The 22,186-nt window shown below is 38.7% G+C and overlaps 1 protein-coding gene across 12 annotated transcripts in view; it reads right to left on the bottom strand.

The window, feature by feature from the left end:
* The window catches only part of SPECC1L (sperm antigen with calponin homology and coiled-coil domains 1 like), a 114,403-nt gene that overhangs the window by 73,203 nt on the left and 19,014 nt on the right, over positions 1 to 22,186 (bottom strand). For 10 of the 12 annotated variants that reach the window (XM_073312791.1, XM_073312790.1, XM_073312799.1 and 7 more), the window contains 4 exons: positions 20,917 to 21,106; positions 13,689 to 13,845; positions 10,996 to 12,629; positions 9,332 to 9,539 (listed from right to left, as the gene is read on the bottom strand). In XM_073312791.1, coding sequence (XP_073168892.1) covers positions 9,332 to 9,539; positions 10,996 to 12,629; positions 13,689 to 13,845; positions 20,917 to 21,069 — 2,152 coding nt within the window. In that variant the 5' untranslated portion in view covers positions 21,070 to 21,106. Of the gene's footprint in view, positions 1 to 9,331; positions 9,540 to 10,995; positions 12,630 to 13,688; positions 13,846 to 20,916; positions 21,107 to 21,351; positions 21,375 to 22,186 lie in introns of those variants that run through there. The other 2 variants (XM_073312797.1, XM_073312800.1) reach the window with 2 other exon arrangements.

Raw genomic sequence — 22,186 nt, 5'->3', positions numbered from 1 at the left:
GAATCCAACTATTCAGATCCACCAAGGATACTTTCAAGACTTTCTGAATTAAGATGCTGAAGAAACTAATTCTGAAGTCTTATCTGTTTCCATGCAGTTTTCTAGGTTTTGAATGCACCAGGCCACATGCATCCGATGAAGTGAGCTGTAGCTCACGAAAGCTTATGCTCAAATAAATTGGTTAGTCTCTAAGGTGCCACAAGTACTCCTTTTCTTTTTGCGAATACAGACTAACACAGCTGTTACTCTGAAACCTGTCATGATGAAAACAGAAATTCTACACCAGCTACTGTCACAATCATAGCCTTGTTTTCTCCCAGGACATTTACTTGAGATTTTTCAGTGTTTCATTGGAGAACAAGACTTTGAAATAATGGAAACAAGGCTTGCAGCTGAATTACTGATCACAGAACCCCACATTCAACATAAACTTCTGCAAATTGAAGAATAAGTACTGATTCCTCTGTTGCGAGGGGGAAACTAGTATGTGATGACTGACACATGCTGGAAAATGACATGGTATAATGGCCAGCTAATGCTTTCTCAACACCAATTTTGCCATCTTTTAACTGCAATTTCAAATCAGGGCTGGTTTTTTTAGTCTTCATCAGCTTCAACATGAATTCAGAATCAAAGGCTATTTTACTGGCTTTAACATATGGACCAATTACTCAACAAGCTTCTTCAAACCAATATTTTTCATCTTCTAACAAACAATGGAGTGTATTGTGACACTGCTTCCCATATATTTTATCGTAATATTCGGATATGATTGTGTCATAATTACGGCTGTCAAGCAAATAAAAAAATTAATCGCACTGTTATAACAGAATACAAAGTGTACAGTGCTCACTTTATATTTATTTGATTACAAATATTTGCACTGTAAAAAACAAAATAGCAATTTTCAATTCATGTAATACAAGTTCTGTAGCACAATCTCTATCATGGAAGTTGAACTTACAAACGTAGAATTATGTCCAAAAAAAATGCATTCAAAAATAAAACAATGTAAAAGTTTACAGCCTACAAGTTCACTCAGTCCTATTTTTTGTTCAGCCAATTGCTCAGACAAACAAGTTTGTTTACATTTGCAGGAGATAATGCTGCCCGCTTCTTGTTCACAATGTCACCTGAAAGTGAGAACAGGTGTTTGCATGGCATTATTGTAGCCGGTGTTGCACAATATTTAAATGCCAGATGCACTAAAGATTCGTATGTCCCTTGATGCTTCAACCACCACGCCAGAGGACATGTCCATGCTGATGATGGGTTCTGCTCGATAACGATCCAAGGTAGTGCAGACCGATGCATGTTCATTTTCATCTTCTGAGTCAGATGCCACCAGCAGAAGGTTGATTTTCTTTTTTGTTGTTCGGGTTCTGTAGTTTTCGCATCAGAGTGTTGCTCTTTTAAGACTTCTGAAAGCATGCTCCACACCTCATCCCTCTCAGATTTTGGAAGGCACTTCAGATTCTTCTATCTTGGGTCGAGTGCAGTAGTTATCTTTAGAAATTTCACACAGGTATCTTCTTTGCATTTTGTCGAAAGTGTTCTTAAAACAAACAACACATGCTGGGTCATCATCCGAGACTGCTATAACATGAAATATATGGCAGAATGCAGGTAAAACAGAGCAGGAGACATACAATTCTTCCCCAAGGAGTTCAGTCACAAGTTTAATTAACACATTTTTTTTGGACAAGCGGTATCAGCATGGAAGCGTGTCCTCTGGAATGACGGCTGAAGCATGAAGAGGCATTTGAATCTTTAGTGCATCTGGCATGCATCTGGCAAAGCCAGGTATAACAGTGCCATGTGAACATCTGTTCTCACTTTCAGGTGACACTGTAATTAAGAAGTGGGCAGCATTATATCCCGTAAATGTAAACAAACTTGTTTCTCTTAGTGACTGGCTGAACAAGAAGTAGGACTGAGTGGACTTGTAGGCTCTAAAGGTTTACATTGTTTTGTTTTGGAGTGCAGTTATGTAACAAAAAACCCTATATTTGTAAGTTGCACTTTCATGATAAAGAGATTGCACTACAGTACTTGTATGAGGTGAAATGAAAAATACTGTTTTTGTTTTTTACAGTGTAAATATTTGTAACAAAAAATATAAAGTGAGCACTGTATACTTTGTATTCTGTGTTGTAACTGAAATAGATATTTGAAAATGTAGAAAAACATCCAAAAATACATTTCAATTGGTATTCTCGTTTAACAGTGCGATTAGTTGTGATTAATTTTTTAATCACAATTAATTTTTTGAGTTAATCATGTGAGTTAACTTTGATTAATTGACAGCCCTAATAATTTTGTACCTAAAGTTAGCAATATTGACTATACATCTGTACTACAGAAGTGTTTACACCTGGGGAATGCCCACCAGACAGAATGCAATCAGTCTGTCTGGCTAGCTAGCTGGGAACAAGTCAATGAATGGACCATTAGGGAGAACAATAGGTCTTTGAAGATGCTAATCTCCCACCTTCCTGACAAGCTTTCCAGGGATGCTTTAACACTGCATGATCATGTGATCAAGCCACCTGGTACTGGACTCCATAACAAAATACCAGTATTTTTCCACTGGTGGGAGGGGGGAGAACCACACTGGAAAACAAAAGCAAAGAGGAGTCCGGCAGCACCTTAAAGACTAACAGATTTATTTGGGCATAAGCTTTCGTGAGTTAAAAAACCTCACTTCTTCAGATGCATGAAAGCTTATGCCCAAATAAACCTTTGTTTTTGTGGATACAGACTAACACAGCTACCCCTCTGATACTTGAAAACAAAGGATTCCCGTCATATGTCAAACCTATTTAAGGCAGGGGAGTGACAAACAGTGTTCGTTCTTCACTGAATCCCTGCCCAGAATGACTGCTGGAAACGTCTAAGAAACAAAGACAAAGTGGGGAGGGGCAGGAGTGGGCGGGTGAGGAGAAGAGCTGAGCTGAGCCCAGGCTGGAAAGGTGTCTAGCCTGTGAAAAATACCTGGAGTTTTAATCTGCAAGCAAGAGCTGCTTGCCTCAAGAACCACTGCAATCTGTCTAAAATAACGTTTACAGTGAGAAATTACTACTTGTAACCAGTTTCTTTAGTATCTTAAGCTTAGTTTGCATGTTTGTTTCATTTGATAGGTAATCTGCTTTGATCTGTTTGCTAACCCTTATAATCGCTTAAAATCTCTCTTTTGTAGTTAATAAACTTGTTTTTGTTCGTAACGGGAGAGGGTGGGGGGAGGAGCTGTACATATCTTCCTCCACATTGAGGGAGGGGGCGAATTTCATGAGTGTACGCTGTACAGTTCTCTGTGCAGGCCAAGATGATACAATTTTGGGTTTACACTCCACTAGCTGAAGCCTACGCATGCAGTGCTGATTTCAGTGTTTGTGTCTTTCTGCACCTGGGTGTGTCCCTACCTGTGTGTATGCTGGAGGAGACCTGAGGGCCTGGCTCGGCAGGACAGTGTAAGGGAGCCCAGGCTGGTGGAACAGGCGGGCTCAGTGTTACCCCAGTACATCAGGTGGCACCCTGAGGGGGCACGGGGGAGGAATCCGTCACATCTATATCTTGTGTATGCGTCAATGATTCTTATTCCCTTGGGCCAATCTAAAACAAAATCTTATAATCTACAAAAGCATTCCATTTTTCTTCTTAGGTCATGATATTCACTCTTTTCAAGTCTTTTGACAATTTTAAAATATGTGCAGTCATGTGTCATGTATTTTCTTGCAAAACTTCCCTAATCTTAGCCATATTGCCTGGGTTGTTTGTCACAAAATAAATCATGTGGCATTTACTTCCTCTCACTCTTTGAGAAACATTAGAAACTGTAGAACAATAGATGAATATGAACAACTGAAGATAAATGCTTGTCCCACAAGTAAACATTACTTCCCTCAGTAGCTACTGTAACACAATACAGTAGAACTTCAGAGTTATGAACACCAGAATTACGAACTGACCAGTCAACCACACACCTCACTTGGAAACAGAAATACACAATCATGCAGCAACACAGACCAAAACAAAAACAAAAAGCAAATACTGTACTGTGTTACACGGAAACTACTAAAAAATAAAGGGAAAGCAGCATTTTACTTCTTCATGGTAAAGTTTCAAAGCTGTATTAAGTTAATGTTCAGTTGTAAACTTTTGAAAAAACAACCATAATGTTTTGTTCAAATTTATGAACGTTTCCGAGTTACAAACAACCTCAATTCCTGAGGTGTTCGTAACTGTGAGATTCTAGCGTAGGCTTGTTGTTAAACTTAAATCACTCATCCATAGTTGCACAGGCACTCAGTTTCTGAAGATACGCATGCTATGCCTACAACAGAAGCACCAGATTATTACACTAGAACAGTGCTCTAGTGTGGACACAGATTATACCAGCCAAGTACCAATATAGCAAATACACCCCCCACAAAGGAAACAAATTATAAAAGTGTAGTTTTGCCAGTATAACTGCATCTCTTTTTCAGCTTTCTTGAATTGTGGATGTTCTATGTAGGCCTGGTCTATATTTGAAAGTTGTACTGGTAAAACTGCCTGTTACTGATATAATTTTTTTTACCAATATACTTACACAGCTACAAGCCTAGTGTGCATCCATTATATTGGTATAAAGGAGCCTTTTACTGGAATAGCTATTTCCCTTAAAGTAGAGTATCTTTATACCAGTAATAACTGCATCCACACTAGCAGAGTTACACCAGTATAATTATGTTGGTATATTGGTGAACCTGACAATAGTTGTAACAATGCTGTTCAAAGACCATTTGTCTATTATGCTCACCAAAATTGTCTCATTGTTTCCTTGTACTCTGCCTGTATCCAGCTGCTCTCTTTTGTCTTATTCTAAGATGGTGCCTATCCAAAAAGAGTAAATGGGTTTCTAGAGCCAAGACCAGGACTCCTACATGCTAAATTAATACAAATAATAACAATAAAATAATGGTTTAAATGATACAGCTTTCTAGAGTAGGAAAACGGTTTGGGTCAACAATACACGGAAGCATGGGCTTTTTGCTTATCTTTTTTGTGTTTGAGTTTCTGTTATTGTCACACAAAGGTGTTAAGTCCATATGATCAGTCTTACTGGAAGAGATTAACACTTTCAGTGACAAATTTTAGTAGAAAGTCACCTGTGTTAAAATCTTAAGTTTTACTATTAGTAAAACTCACTTGCGTTGAATGAATTGAATCATTTTTTGTGTCATACAATAAAAGTGGTATAAATAACCCATCGGCAAGGGTTAAGATGACTGAATTCCACTGAGATTTTAGAGATCTGTGTTTCAAAATATCTTGCATTAAATAAAAAGAAAAGGAGTACTTGTGGCACCTTAGAGACTAACCAATTTATTTGAGCATGAGCTTTCGTGAGCTACAGCTCACTTCATCGGATGCATCTGATGAAGTGAGCTGTAGCTCACGAAAGCTCATGCTCAAATAAATTGGTTAGTCTCTAAGGTGCCACAAGTACTCCTTTTCTTTTTGCGAATACAGACTAACACGGCTGTTACTCTGAAACCTTGCATTAAATATATATACAAACATCTTGATCTTAAGAAGAAAATCTGACAACTGATGTGCTGATTGAAATAGCTAATCTCTGTTATAAAGACAAAATTCACCAAGAGCGTGTGTTTCAAGTGTTCATTCAACATTTATTGTCTGGGTTTTATAGACATAGGGGTTGTTGGTTTTTTTCCCCTTTTTTTAAACATTGAAAACAAATGGCTACTAGACAATTTAGCATGCTTATTTTACCAAAAGACTTTCAGTTCAGTTCATTTGGTTTTTCAAAGCCTGTATCCAAAACCAGAGCAAAAACGCCATCTAGTGTAATGTTTCTATAAAATACAGGCTTAGTTATACTGGGAATTTCTGTACCTAGTATAAATGTGCTGCACTGGTGTAAAAAATACACATGCAATCTTTATTCTGGAATTTGTTAACTTTTTAGTGCATGACCTGGGAACCTTAACATTCTTTAAAGTAATTTTTACATGCTTATACATAGGATTTTTTTTTTTTAAGTTGAAGGGAAAAGTCATGTCACAATCATTAAACACAGTTTGTTTTTTAAAGACATGATTGCATGGAGCATTTTCCTGGTCTTCACTTTCTCCTAGTGCTAACTTTGGTCCTCTCAAACACGTACTAGTGCACAACAACCTATAGTAAGAATCCTTTTCAATAGTGATTTGACTTTTACTGCTCATATTGATTAGCTCATTTAGTTTTGCAAGCTGTTGAACATTATCTACAATTAAATTCCTCATGCAATTAAGTTTGAATTTCATGCCCAGACTGTTGTAATACACTTCTTGCTATATTCCCAGTTTCGTCTTTCTAGTCTCTAGAAGCTATTCAAAGCAATGACACACAACTTCCTGCACTTGAGCTTCTCATATGTCACTCTATTATTTATTCAGGCTGCTCATTAAACTGAATTCATTTCAAGGTCTTATTACTAATTTCATTTATGAAATACACCCTCCTACTTTTATGGACTTGTTTCTATGAATTCTCCAATTGTTCATTAATATTCTGTCACTATTTATTGCTTCTCACATCATTCCCTTCATTTAGTTAGCTTGACACTCAGCACATTCTCTCCTCAAAGAGCTACAGCAGTCACTCTATCCTATTTTTTAAATCTAAACCAAAGACTTTTCTTTCCTATTACTCTTTACTATGGTTTAGTTGTTTTAATATGGAGAACCATGCTTTTTCTGAATGGTGCTATATACAGAAACATGTAATGAAGAATTCTCTACATTTAAAAAGCCATTAACATGGACACCATGTATCTGGCCATGCATCTCAGACTAATTCAAGGCCAAAGGAATTGGTTAATCAATCAATATTAGAGAATTTGCTGTTGTGATGCATTTTTCTGTCACTTTTATACCACCATCTGTTAAATTTTTGCTCATCATTTATCTCTAGGTTCTAGATCTGGGCTCTGAGCACAAGCCCTAAAGAGATTTGTTCCTCCTCTTCAAGATGTTGCCTTTTTTTTTTCTTCCTATGGGAAGCAGTGACACCAAAGAACTACTGCAAGAATTTTAGTTTTGAAGCCATGAAGAGTTGAGTTTTTAAAGGTACTGATTTATTAGAAGAATATTAACAAAAAGTTAGTTTTAATTATACTATTATTTGGTTACCACACTTTACAGCTACCTGAAGGTGTCATTCTCCTTCCTGCCTATACTTACAATACAGGTTGCTTCCTGAAGCTATTACATCAGATTACTATCCATAAAATTCAACTACAACAGATTAGTATCTAGATAACAGATCAAAGAAGATATGGAATTTCTCATGAAGCTTTGAGCCTAGCAAGATATAGGTCTGCTAACTGACTGAACTGAGGTATGCAGCCTCATGACTGCACACAGCCCTTTTGAGACAGATCTGTGTGACGAAATTGGAACTGCTTAGTAATATTATAAGACGTTCTTTTTAACTCCTGGAAATGTGCTGGAAATGGCCCACCTTGATTATCACTTCAAAAGGTTTTCTCTCCCCCCCACCCCACTCTCCTGCTGGTAATAGCTCATCTTAAGTGATCGCTCTCCTTACAATGTATATTTTTTCATGGTGTGCGTGTGTATATAAAATCTCCTCACTGTACTTTCCACTTTATGCATCCGATGAAGTGAGCTGTAGCTCACGATAGCTTATGCTCAAATAAATTGGTTGGTCTCTAAGGTGCCACAAGTACTCCTTTTCTTTTTGCGAATACAGATTAACACGGCTGCTACTCTGAAACCTATGTGGATACCGTATATTAACCGGATTATTGGAGTGTTTACCATATGATTTTGCTTAATCGGGGACTGTGAAGACAAATCAAGAAGGAAAAGAAAGAATGGCTCAAGATAAGCTACCACTAAGCAAACATTTGAGGGACGTTATGTGACAATAGCAGAGCCATTGGCTGTGAGAACTCCTGCGTGATCTTCTGCTAAGCCTACTGGACTGATTTAATCCAGAAAGACCAAAGCCCAAAAACATAGAAGAATAAAAAACTATGGCAGTTCAGGGAAAGTAAACTGATATGAAGACACCTGCCAGGGCATCTAAAGATGTTATGCCTACTGAAGTTACACTCAGGTTAGTCTCTAAGGTGCCACAAGTACTCCTTTTCTTTTTGTGGATACAGACTAACATGGCTGCTACTCTGAAACTCAGGAAACTAAGTCTTTAGGTAAGACAGACAAATATGTAGAATGTTGTTTTAAGATCCTTATTCTTTAAAGGCTTTGTCCCTATTGTTGAAGCAAACATTACTTTGATGTTAAGAAGGATGTTTTGTCACTGTATACTACTGGTCACAGACTCCCAAAGGGAAGAATTGCAGGTCTCTGAACTCAGTCAGATGTGCTGGGTAAGCATGGTTAATCCACAAGGTACTGTAGCTCAGGGCTTGGGTTCAGAGTGGGACAAATGCAGACTTCCATACCAAGATATGTAAAAGGCATGAAGCCTGACACTTGCGACAATGCACTCTGAAACACCGGAAGGGGGACAAAGGTGCTGCTAGCTCTGTAACCATGACAATCTATATTCAGATTTTCAGACATAGACACTCCCCACTGAACTACTAGGCAAGACTGGCAGGCATGATTTTTGCTGGATGCTTTGAGTGAGAGTCTTGAGCCACGCTATTCAGGAAATGGACGCTAAGAGACAACAGGATAGAAAGTTTTCCCAACCTGCTTGAGTTTTCCCAACCAGAGCTGCCAAATTCATTTTCAGTTTCACAGTTTGAGCAAGTACACATGGATGTGACCATGAAGACAACAGTATATGCAAAATTCTTTAGGGTCCCTGTCCAATTTCTCCATTGAAAATACATTTTCTTCAACAGGGAGACTTTTCTTGGTCTAGAAACAATCAAATTATTCAGATGTAGATCTATTTAACTTTTGGAAGTTTATGTATCTTTGCTGTACTGGAGAGATAAGAGAACTTGGGTTCTCCCAGACAGAATTAAATCAAATCACAGGTAATAAGCCACAATCTGAATCTATAACTACATACAGTTCTGCTTGAAAAGTGACTCAAAATGGCACTGAGGCGTCATATTTATTCTCACGATTGCCAGTTCATATTTTCTCAATGTACATGTGTCCGGCCCCATCCCCAACTACTAGTCCTACAAGCCCAAAGTCAAGCTGAGTTCTTTCTTTCTGCAAGGTTTATTCTGATTTCAAATAACATGTGCAAACCACAATTAAAATACTTTTACTATCCTGTTTCAGCTGTTTTCAAGTTAAAATACGCTACAAGAGGAATTCGTATCACTTACTCTCTAAGTCAGATATGATGAGGTTGTCATGAAGTTTCACAGCTCGATGTTGCTCTACTTCATCTTCCAACTCGAAGATGGTTTCTTTCATGTCACTTCTTTCAGTCTCTTTTTCCTCCAGCTCTGCCCGAAGCTTTTCTAGAGTCATATTGAGATCATCAATTTGCTTCTTGGCTTCTTCTTGGAAGACTCTGTATTCATCTTCAACCTGAAGAACAACCATTAAGTGACCATAATGAATTCAGGACAAAGATGAACTCTTAAGATAAAAATTGGTTGCATTTCATTGCCATAGCAATCATCCTTAAAATATTTTTTAAAATCTCATAAGAACTAAATTTAATATCAAGAAGTGTTATGTGAATTGAGAAGCTTTATGTAAATTCATTAGGAATTGCTATATCTGGACCAAGGTGTGATGTGTGATACGTAACTTTTGGTTGCACTGCAACTATCAATTTGGACCACTTTCACAGTTAAGCTTTTATTTCCGAGCTGAATTTATTTCAGAATCTACCAAGCATCCCACCACATGACAAGTGAAGCAGTAACAGAATAGTACTCAGAGTAACAGCCGTGTTCGTCTGTATTCGCAAAAAGAAAAAGAGTACTTGTGGCACCTTAGAGACAAACCAATTTATTTGAGCATAAGCTTTTGTGAGCTACAGCTCACTTCATCGGATGCATACTGTGGAAAATACAGAAGATGTTTTTATACACACAAACCATGAAAAAAGGGTGTTTATCACTACAAACGGTTGTCTCTCCCCCCACCCTACTCTCCTGCTGGTAACAGCTTATCTAAAGTGATCACTCTCCTTACAGTGTGTATGATAATCAAGGTGGGCCATTTCCAGCACAAATCCAGGTTCTCTCCAATGGCCCACCTTGATTATCATACACATTGTAAGGAGAGTGATCACTTTAGATAAGCTATTACCAGCAGGAGAGTAGGGTGGGGGGAGAGAAAACCTTTTGTAGTGATAAACACCCATTTTTTCATGCTTTGTGTGTATAAAAACATCTTCTGTATTTTCCACAGTATGCATCCGATGAAGTGAGCTGTAGCTCGCAAAAGCTTATGCTCAAATAAATTGGTTTGTCTCTAAGGTGCCACAAGTACTCCTTTTCTTTCAGGATAGTACTGAATCACAAGCTGAAATGAGAAGCAGCCAGAAAAATGAGTAATAGTCCCCCCTCCCACACACACACAAACCTGACTGCAAGAACAAGGTTTAAGCCCTGAGCTAATATTTTCATCATTTTATGCTAATTATTGAGAAAGAATATTAGAGTACAACGCATGAGGTACCCCCAAAGTAAATCAACTATAAATTATTTACACCTGCTCAAGGCAATATTTAAAAACAATGATTTGCTTAATTCCAACTAAGGTTTTACACATCTATATTTTCCCTTAAAAACGAGTCATTTATATGCGTAATCCAGTACAACTGCGCTTAGATGTAAAAAGCTTCATAAAAGGATACACTTTTTTTGTACATAAGATCCAGTAGAAAAATCTTGAATACAGGCACATTCTGGTAAAGCTCGTAACTGGTCACATAACTCCAAGGAACAAATTGAAAAACTGTAATGAACAGTAGAGGGAGGGTTGGAGGCTTATACGTATAAGATATAGAATATAATTGTTTGAACACTACCTTAGCAATGGCATCCTGCAATCGATTGGCATCATTGCGAGTGAGAGCCAGCTCTTCCTGCAGACTGCTAGCCAAAGTCTCTGCTTTTTCCTTGTCCAGCCTGACACTCTCCAGCAAATCTTGTATATCTGATTTATCTCCAGAGTTGTGTATAGAGTACAGTTCAGCCACTTTTTGCTTTTCATGCTCCAGCTGAGCTTTTAGCCGGTTCACCTCAATCTGATCACTGGCTACTGTGGCTTTGTACTCCTCTAAGGTGGCTGCTAATGCTGCCTTACTTTTCTGCTCTGACTCAATAATTCGTTCCATGTGGTGGTTCCGTTCTTTCAGTGCCCCTATCATTTCTTGGGCCTCCTTGTTATCTTGCTCTGCCATCTTCAAAGTGTTGCTCAGATGCTGCTGGACACCCAGCAGTTGCTCTCGTTCAAAACGAGCATTCTCAGCAAGGTCCATATAACGTTGCTCTAACTCCATATACCTCCCACTTTTCATATCTTCATCAATAACATATGAGATGTGATGTTCATCTAAAAGGGAGCGGAAATATTCAATCTGTCGGCTGAAGTGTTCTAACTTGTCACTCTGCTGACACAAGGATTCCATAAGAATTACTTTTTCTTCTCCAAGTCTTTCATTCTCACTGTTCAGCTCTTGAGTTATTTGTTGTAAATCTGCAAGTTCCTGAAGCGTTGCTTGAAGCTCCTCAGATGTACTATGCTGGTTCTCTTCCATCTGGTGTATTCGTTCTGTCAGACAAGCTACAGAAACTTCACTTGCATTGCCACTGCTTCCTTTCCTAGATCTTTCTATGCTTGGTACTCCTTCAGACTCTGAAGACGATGGAGCATCTAAGGCATCATCACTTGATGTAAGTGGCTGATAAACTTCACTGCACTCACTGTCTAAATTATCCATGGAGTTACTATGTTGATTGTCCATTAAGGTGTTTTCGTCCTGACTCAACAAATCTTCCATTGAACCAGGAGCAGAACCTTCCACTGAAGATGTAAGAGTGCCACCACCATCACTGTGATTACCAGTTGTGATCTCTGGGCTCAAAGATTGGTAGCCAAAGAGTTTCTCAGAGTTGTCTAGCCTTTGTTCCAAAGAAAAGCCCAATGCATTTAATCTGTCCTTCAACATTCGATTCTCATTCTTCAATTGGTTGAGTTCTTCTCGGATGGCAGTGTTTTGCTCTTGTAACTGCAATAATGTAGACTCTACATCAGTTGGCTGGTGAACAACAATGGCCTCTTTTTCCTCAGACTTCTCATCACCCTCAGGCTGATCTTCATTAAGGCCAAGCTGAGCACGCATGTCTCTGAGTTCATTCCTCAAGTGTAAAATCTCCACATCTTTAGTTTTTGCTAAAGTCAGAAGATCTTTCACTTTAGCTTCCAAAGCAGCTTTGTCACTAATTTGATTGTCCGATTTGGATTTGCTCATCCGAACATCAGACTCTGGATTAGTACGACTACGGGAGCGTTTTGCCAGAATGGTATCATTAGTCCCCTGTCCTGTCAAAGGCAGTTTTTTGCTTTGGTTCAGACGGGAACGATCACGTATTCTTTCCCTAGAAGAGCTAGATTCTTTATTTCCAGATGAAGTGCTACGCTTGGCTGTGGAGGTCGAACCTGTATGTTTTTAAAAATGTAATTTTAATTCATTTAAAAAATCAGCAACGTGAGTACAGGTATGAAATTACATATGACTATATATGTTGCTATGATTATAATAGGGCTGACATTCCAAACCACACTTTTGAAATGAAATATGTACAATCTATTTATGAGTTTCAAATAAGGTTTAAATATTCTTTACAGTGTCTGAAGACATGTTAAGCCCCCCTCAAAACAAGGATTAAAAAACCTATTGTTTGCAAGAGGAAAAGAGATTCTCCCCCAAAGTTTCTAATAAATTGTTTAAAAAAAATGAAGAGTAACTATATGTAAGATACTTGATATTCTTTCTTTAAGTTCACAGATCATAGGTACATCTTCACGTTTAGGTGTGGGAACACAGTTCCCATTTGAGTACTTTTTATAAACATGTATATTCTGATCCAAGAATGAAATCAGTGTATTTAAATATTCTCACCATCAAATTCAATTTCTCACCATTCTCACTCAAAAATGCTGAAGCAGAGAGCAGCAGCATCACTTCTTAACTGCAAGGTGACTTACAATTTTATTAACTTTACTGAGCCCCAAAACTACCAATCGGACAACAAACATATTTCTACTAATTGTGTTGTGATAAACACTATGGAATGTCACACCTGCCTGAAGGCTTTACAAAATTATTTCTCCTTATTTAAGTACATGAGTAGAGATTATTAGCTTAACACCTTGTATTGAAGATATTCATCCCTTACCTAAAACCTTTAATGACCAAAGTAGGGATTTTTCTAGCAGCATGTGTCTACACTAGTTGTTGGTCCCAGTGAATACCACTATAGAAAAAGCTAAATGACCAATATAAAAAAATAGTATATGTAAGGATTTGCAGGTGAATATTTTATCAATACAAACTGGGTGAGTAGGGTCATTGGCAGAATGTTCTATTTGGCCTGGCCTTTGCTGAGCTCTTTGTTAGATGCTTTGTACCCTGCCTATGGAAGAGTTGCAATGGTTTCATAACGGAACAACAAAAAGCCAAGGAAACAACCCTTTGAGACTAATATCTCCTTGTACCTGTAATAGTCTTGGGTTTATTCTCCACGTTGTTCATGGTGGTCCCTGAAGCTGAAGATGCTGTAGATGTGCAGGTGCTCTTCTTTGCCTTCACACCATTGGTCATAGTCACCCCACCACCAGCCATCCCCGCTAAAAGGTCATCACTACTTTTTGTCTGAAAAGGGAAAACGATATTAACATGACTGGATATGAAGTGCAGGACCGGAAATGTTGACTAATCAAAGCTGCTGTTATTACAAGTGAATATTTTTAAACACAATATATTTTAAGATCTAAAAAACACATTCAGTACATTATTGCTTAGATAACACCCACTATTAGTCAATCCACTACTCTGACACACAAGGTGGGTCAGGTAATATCTTTTATTGGACCAGCTTCTCTTGGTGAGAGAGAGAGAGAGAGACAAGCTTTTGAGTTATACAGAGCTCTTATTCATGTCTGGGAAAGGTACTAAGGGCTTGTCTACACAACAAAACTAGGTGGACTTAATTTAGGTCAACCTACAGCTACCACAGTAATTCAATCAGCTGTTGGTGTCCACACTACCCTCCTTCTGCCAGTGTCACATGTCCCCACCAGGAGTGCCTACACCAGCTGACAGCCAAGTGTGGGGCACTAACAGCCATGCAGAGCTCACAGCTGTAGCCCCCACCCTCCCTGGTGTGCCAGCCCAAGCTGTGAGCCTGGCGGAGGCTTATGGAGCCTACCAGCGGTTAAACTAACATGGGGGAGGGGGTGGGCGGCTCACAGCTGGAGCCCTGAAATTGTGCTGGTAGGTTCCTGGCTGTGAAATTGAGCCCCACGCCAGGCTCACAGCTCAGGTGGTCATGCCGGAGTGAGGGCTCCAGCTGTGAGCCCAGTGCCCGGCCATCAGCTTTGGGGGGCTCAATTTCACAGCAAGGATCCTACCAGCAGCAAAATTCACAGCTCTGTGAAATTGACAAGGATGTGAAGGAGACACAATAGCAGCCATGAAACTGACAAGAATGACAACCAACAGCTGAAGTAATGCAGTGTCTACATGGACACTGTGTCGCCTTATCTACTCCAGTATAAGCACTACACCTCTTGTGGAGGTGGAGTTATGTCGTCAGTGTGGCGGCCACTTACTTCGGTGGAAGCAGCATTCCAGAGAAGACACTGACATAATTACGTTGAGGTAAGCTGCCTTACTTGCACCTAACTAGTGCAGACCAAGCCTGAGAGTGCCACAACTAAATACAAGATTAAACAGATAGTTTATCTTAAGTAGTTAGCACGTATTCTAAGGGATCATGAAGTGCCTGTTAACACACTGTTGTCATAGGGGAAAAAGGGGGGGCAGGAATTAGTGAGTTACAGATTGCTGTAATAAGCCATAAATTCAGCGTCTTTATTAAGACCATGATTTTTAGTAGCTAGCAAAGTTATGAATTTAAGCTCCCACGCTCGTCTTTTGTTGTGCAGGTTTCCTTTGAGGATAAGGACTAACAGATTAGATATAGAGCGATCACTTGCTGAAAAGTTTCAGAGTAGCCACTGTGTTAGCCTATATCTGCAAAAAGAAAAGGAGGACTTCTGGCACCTTAGAGACTAACAAATTTATTTGAGCATAAGCTTTCGTGATGCATCCGATGAAGTGAGCTGTAGCTCACGAAAGCTTATGCTCGAATAAATTTGTTAGTCTCTAAGGTGCCACAACTCTTCCTTTTCTTTTTACTGAAAAGTGTTCACCCACAGGTGATATGGTGTTTGTCTTTTATCATTTCTTGTGTCTCTCACCAACAGCAGTTGGTCCACTAAAAGATATTAACTAACCCACCTTGTCTCTCTAGTATTGTAGGATTGACACAGCTTCAATACCACTGCATAATCTACTATTCTAGAACTTTGAAACAAGTTTTTAAAAAGTTTTTAAGACTATTTCAATGCAAGAACCCTGGATACCAGTGCATCTATATAAGCATCCTATTCCAAAGTATAAATACAAATCATCAGTTTCACTGCAGGTGCATGTATAGTTCTGAGCAGCTGTAAAACTAACCCCATCCTTTAAATTTTTCTGCGCTACTGAAATACAGGGCAAGTCTACAATACAGTAAATACAGTGCAATACAATAAAATACAATAAATACAATACAATAAAATCAGTGCAGCTGCACCACTGTAGTGCTTCTGGTGAAGACACTCTAAGCTGACAGGAGAAAGCTCTCCCATCAGCTTAATAACTCCAACCCTGTGAGAGGCAGTAGGCAGCTCTCCCGCTGACATAGCACTGTCTACACTGCGGGTTAAGGTTGGTATAACAACATCACTCAGGGGGATGGATTTTTCACACCCCTGAGCGACGCAGTTATACTGAAGTTTAGCATAGACCAGGTTACAGACAGTTTGAATCCTCTCTCCCTCCCAGATCAGAGAACTGAATTGCTGTATCATTTTTTGTTCACAGAATGAAATATTAGTGAAAGTAAGTAATGAAGCTTTAAAAATTCTCTCTTTTTCATTACTGGTTGAAAAGATGGTCTGTTTGTTGGGATGTGTGCCTTCCCAAGCCCAAAGAGTTGGTTTTCACTGTTCAATATAAATCAAACTCTAGAAATGCCAAGTCATTAATTAGATTGACTGAATTTAAAACCCTTAAAACAATTTTTTTTGTAAATAAAGAGGCAGAAGGTTATTGATTTTATATAATCATAACACTTAAAATGAAAAGAAAATGTGTAAATAAATTTGCTACTCTGAGATTTGGCTTTCTTCTGTTTGCAACACTTACCACCTTTGATTACATGGCAGAAATTCTTAAGACTGGATGACTACAATATGTTGAAGTTTCAACCGGCAATTGCCAAAACCTAGCTCTTAAGATTCACCATGAATTAAGCTAAACTGAATTAAAGACTTTTTTAATTTTGAATAAAAGTACTCACATGGGGATTTAATGTGGTTTAACTGACCACTTCAAATTCACACCATTAGTTAATTCAGATTAACTTTCTTGGATGCCTCCATGTAAACAAACCCTATGTCTTGATTTTCCAGAAAATTTATCAGTTTATAGCACTTTACATGTTCAGAGCAGAGCTCTTATTGACTTCAGTTGCGAGTGCTCAGCATTTCTGTAAATAGGACTTCAGGTGTCTTAATTTGGGAACTCAGAAAATGAGAAAAACAGTTAGCAGCCACCTGTGAAAAAATTCAATTAAGTGACTTCCCCAGCATCATATAGAAACACTGTGGCAGAGGCAGAGATATAATCCAGTTTTCTGGGATGACATTCATCTGACTAAACCACGCGATCATACTTTCTCTTCCTGCAGTCCTCTCTCCATCGCACATCTTCCTGCTTCTTCAACAAAACAGGTGGGGGTCCTGCCAACAACCACTGTATTAACTACACAACTGAGATTCATTCCCAGAGTTCCATCCATTCTTTGCACTGAATGAGGCAGGGCTCCTGAGGACAAAATGCAGTTAAGTCTCCCAGACAAACTTAACACTGCCCTACAGTGACACCATGAGGAGAAAAAAAAAGAAAAAAAAGAAAAGAAAAAGTGTGTCTTTAAATATCAGTTTAATGAGTTCAGTCTGATCTGGAACCAAAAAAATTATTATGAACCATAATAATTTTATGATTAATTACATGGGGTCACTACAGGTTGGTGTTTGAGTGCCTTAACTGTGCATTTCCAAACCTTGTTTGGATTTCTTTAAGTTTAACTTTAATTGAGTGTTCTGTGTTTATATAATGATCTATATAAAATTACATCACTATTTAGGTATTTTAATTAGGGCTGTCGATTAATCACAGTTAACTCATCACAGTTTTTAATCACAGTTTTAATCACATAATTAAACAACCGAATATCAATTGAAATTTATTAAATATTTTTGATGTTTTTCTACATTTTCATATATATTGTATTCTGTGTTGTAATTGAAAGCAAAGTGTATATTACTTATTATAAATATTTGCATTGTAAAAATTATAAACAAAAATAGTATTTTTCAATTCACCTCATACAAGTACTGTAATCTTTGTTGTGAAAGTGAAACACAAATGTGGATTTTTTGTTGTTATATAACTGCACTCAAAAACAAAATAATGTAAAACTTCAGAGCCTACAAGTCCACTCAGTCCTACTTCTTGTTCAGCCAATCGCTAAGACAAACAAATTTGTTTACATTTACAGGAAATAATGCGGCCGTCTTCTTATTTACAACGTCACCAGAAAGTGAGAACATGGCACTTTTGTAGCCGGCATTGCAAGGAATTTACATGCCAGATATGCTAAACATTCGTATCCCTTTCATGCTTCAGCCACCATTCCAGAGGACATGCTTCCATGCTGATGACACTCATTTAAAAAATAATGCGTTAATTAAATTTATGACTGAACTCCTTGGGGGAGAATTGCATTCTGCCATATATTTCATGTTATAGCAATCTCAATTGATGACTCAGCACATGTTCATTTTAAGAACGCTTTCACTGCAGATTTGACAAAACGCAAAGAAGGTACCAATATGAGATTTCTAAAGATAGCTACAGCACGCGACCCAAGACAGAAGAATCTGAAGTGCCTTCCAAAAATCTAAGAGGGGAAAGGTGTGGAACATGCTTTCAGAAGTCTTAAAAGAGAAACACTCCGATGGGAAAACTACAGAACCCGAACCACCAAAAAAGAAAATCAACCTTCTGCTGGTGGCACCTGACTCAGATAATGAAAATGAACATGCGTTGGTCTGCACTGCTTTGGATTATCATCAAGCAGAACCCATCATCAGCATGGATGCATGTCCCCTGGAATGGTTGTTGAAGCATGAAGGGACATATGAATCTTTAGCGCATCTGGTACGTAAACATCTTGCAACGCTGGCTACAACAGTGCCATGAGAACGCCTGTTCTCGCTTTCTGGTGACATTGTAAACAAGAAGCGGGCAGCATTACCTCCTGCTAATGTAAGCAAACTTCTTTGTCCGAGCAATTTTTGAATGCAGTTTTTGAATGCAGGTTTTATTTTTGAATTCAGTTTTTATTTTTACTTAATTCTACATTTGTAAGTTCAACTTTCATGATAAAGAGATTGCACTACAGTACTTGTATTAGGTGAACTGAAAAATTCTATTTTTTGGTTTTTTACAGTGCAAATATTTGTAAAAAAAATAAATAAATAGTGAGCACTGTACACTTTGTATTCTGTGTTGTGATTGAAATCAATATATCTGAAAATGTAGACAACATCCAAAAATATTTAAATAAATGGTATTCTATCATTAACAGTGCAATTAATTTTTTTAATCACACGATTACTTTTCTTAATTGCTTGACAGCCCTAATTTTAACCTGAATTACGGATATGTTCTCAATCGTAACTCCAGCTAAACAACTTTTGTCTAGGAATATGTATTAAAATTCACAAAAAAAATACAACAGACACCAATAAATTTTAAGGTTAGATGACATTTTCTGCATGAAGATGACAGCATGCCAGAGGCTTCATAGACAACACCATAAATGATAAAATTACATAGATAAGTTCCTTTTAAAATGGCAGTAGCTTATTGATATTTTAACTCCCTCAGACATATAAATTGCCAGCGCGCTTAAGTCTACAAACTACAACCTTCAAACTTCTCCTACATATGGGAACAGTTGAAAGATGTACATAGTTTTATTTCACACAGCTGGCATGATGACAACCGCATGAGAATGAGTCACTCAGCTATGTCACTAAAACCGAGCTAAAACCCTTAAGGTGCAACAACGCTCAGTCACTAGTTAAGAAGGGAATTTCTTGCTCTGCCTAAGATACGTGTAATTGGCATAATACTCTTTAAAACTGTACACCTGAGTTGCCTGAAGTGCTACCGATAAAGAGAGAAAATTGTAAACACACCGTAGGCCAAATCCTTTCAGAGACAGCTAGATAGATCATTCTCTTCTTTGTTTTGATTGGAGGTATGACAGCTGGAAGCTCTTGATGAGTAAGCTACATACCACAATCAGAAGTACATGCCAGTCAGCTCTTAAGAGGACAGTTGTCGATGACACTGGACACTACTCAGAATGGCTACGTATCACAAGATGGTTTTGTATTAAACAGGATGCAAGGTACAAACAATGTTTTGTCAGGAATCTATTTCTAAACATAAGAATGTGCAGATTCACCAGCTGGGGAGAGAAAATAAAGTCCCAAGTACAAGGCATTTCACATGTCCCTGTATTCAAGGCTCATTTTATTGTTAAAACAACATCCCAAAACAAACATCACAAAATTCAGGGTAGTAACTATCTAAGACTTTCCTAATTTCTATTAGCTGGTAGGGGAGAGGAACACCCTTTGATTTTGGTAATCCTGTCTGGTTATTTTGGAAACCCCGGACATGGATCTCCCAGATCGTGGGTCTCTCCTGTCTGCCACCCATCTGAGAGGCAAGAAAGATTATACTTGGCTTCCTGTAAGTCACATGCTTGCTCCCAGTGATGTTCCCTGAGACTACACCACTCAATTTTAAAGGGCCCAGGGGACGTAAAAGGTGCAATGTGATGTGCACATATACTCCAAAGCCTGGTGCCTTGTTAAGCTGAGAGTAAGGAAAAACCTACAAGATAAATAAGAAGATGGAAAGTAGGAGCAGCACACACCAGTTAGGCTGAAGCTCCACTCCTGATACAAAATGGAGAGAGCATAGAAAACTACAGGAACAGTGCGGCTGCAGGGATCTGACACCAGTCACCAACGTTAAGTATACCAAACACGCAGTCTCTTAAAATATAGTCCTCTCAATTCCCCACTGAAGTATCCATCTTGAGAAATTTCAATTGGAATTTTTAATCTTTACACAGAGCTTATCACATCCTACTACCACTCCACGAGTCAGTCAAAGAAACTTATTCAAGAGCAACACATGGCACTCCGTTTGAGACAGCGATTCATGACACCCAGTGGAAGGCAGCTCAGTTCCCCTTTTTACAGAGAAGTCAGGAAAGTTAAGTTCCATAAGGTGCATTGCCTTCCACCATAGTACATATAAACACATCAAAAGCAGCAATACTTAATGACCATAGCATTCGTAATCTCTCATTATGTCCTGCATTGTGTAACTACTGAAATTCTCTTCAGTCATTGAGAGATTATGAATCCCAGTTTTCCACTGCATCAGTATACTTATTCTAAAATTCTATCCTTCCAAATCCCTTACTGTCCAAAAAAATCAAGGCAGTCTATTAGAGCTTACCTTCAGCAGGGATGTTGATGTTCCAGTTTTTGAGAGTTTTGTTACTGCAGACACTGAGGAGCCGTTTTCTGGTTTGATTTTTTCTATTGTTTGAGTTTTATTTATCCCGGGCACTTTGGGCACTGAGCCAACAGACCTGCTTGCTTTCTTCATTCTGGGCTGCCTCTTTGTGATTCATTTACAAACAAATCTGTGAACCCCAAAAAGTGTTAGAGAAGTGTTAAATACAAGACAAGTGAGATGTAATATAGCTCTTTGAATGATTTGTTTAAAATCAGTACCCCAATGGTAACAACAACAAGCATAAGCCAGAGACAAATGCACATGATTGAGGAAGAAGAGTTTTCACAGTAGAGAGATTTTTGCCAAAAATTAAGTGTTCAAAGCAACAGAACTCCCAGGTTATATATAAAAAAAGTCTTCAAAGTCTCTTACCACAAATAGCACTGAACTGATGGCATTTTATAATCCTGCCTCCTTACCAGCAAAAACAAGGCTCATCAGGACAGTGATGTTTTTGATCTCTGACTGAAGCGAAGAAAAATACAGTGGGAGTACTCTCTATCAACTGACTGATAAATGATTACCAACACTGGCCTTAGGGAAAGAGAATCTGCCAAGCTGAAAGGAAAGTGCTGTAAAAGTTCTGGCAGTTAGAGGGGAAAGACGTATTAATATATAAAATTCAATGTTTGAAAATCCACTCTCCCTCTAAACAGTTGTGAAGAGAACGTTGTCTCTGGCATTCATGGGGGTCCAGCCATGTAGTTTAGAAGAAATTACGTCCTTAGCTCTTATGATTGGGAAGATTTCCTTCTGAATGGGAGCCAAACATAAAACAGTACACTACTGTCTTCCTGAGTCTGCAGACAGGCCACTTCAATGCTTCTGTCATTGCTCATAGTCTTTTGTTGCTTGTGAAAACTATCAGTTTCACTACTACAATTCCCAATATGTTGAGAGCATATCAGAATTCCAATTTCACCCTCTGGTGCACGAAAAACCTATGAGTAGCAGCAGTGGTGAGCACTACTGCTGTTCACAAGGGCAGACAACTCAAAATAGAGACTAGAGCAGGGGTCTCAAACACGTGGCCCGCGGAGTTATTTGCTGCGGCCCGTCAAGCTCCCCATGTCCTCCCCCCCGGTCCCCTCCCAGTTATTTCCTGCAGCCGCCAACCTCCCCTCCCTCACTGCCCCCCCCCAGGGCACCTCGTCCCCGCTCCTCTGCCTACCTCCAGGCACTTCCCCGGCACCAAACAGCTGTTTGG

This window comes from Lepidochelys kempii, chromosome 15, assembly GCF_965140265.1.
Source record: "Lepidochelys kempii isolate rLepKem1 chromosome 15, rLepKem1.hap2, whole genome shotgun sequence".
NCBI classification, from domain to species: Eukaryota; Metazoa; Chordata; order Testudines; family Cheloniidae; genus Lepidochelys; species Lepidochelys kempii.
The sequence above is the reverse complement of the archived record's forward strand: the minus strand, read 5'-3'. Positions and strand labels throughout refer to the sequence as shown.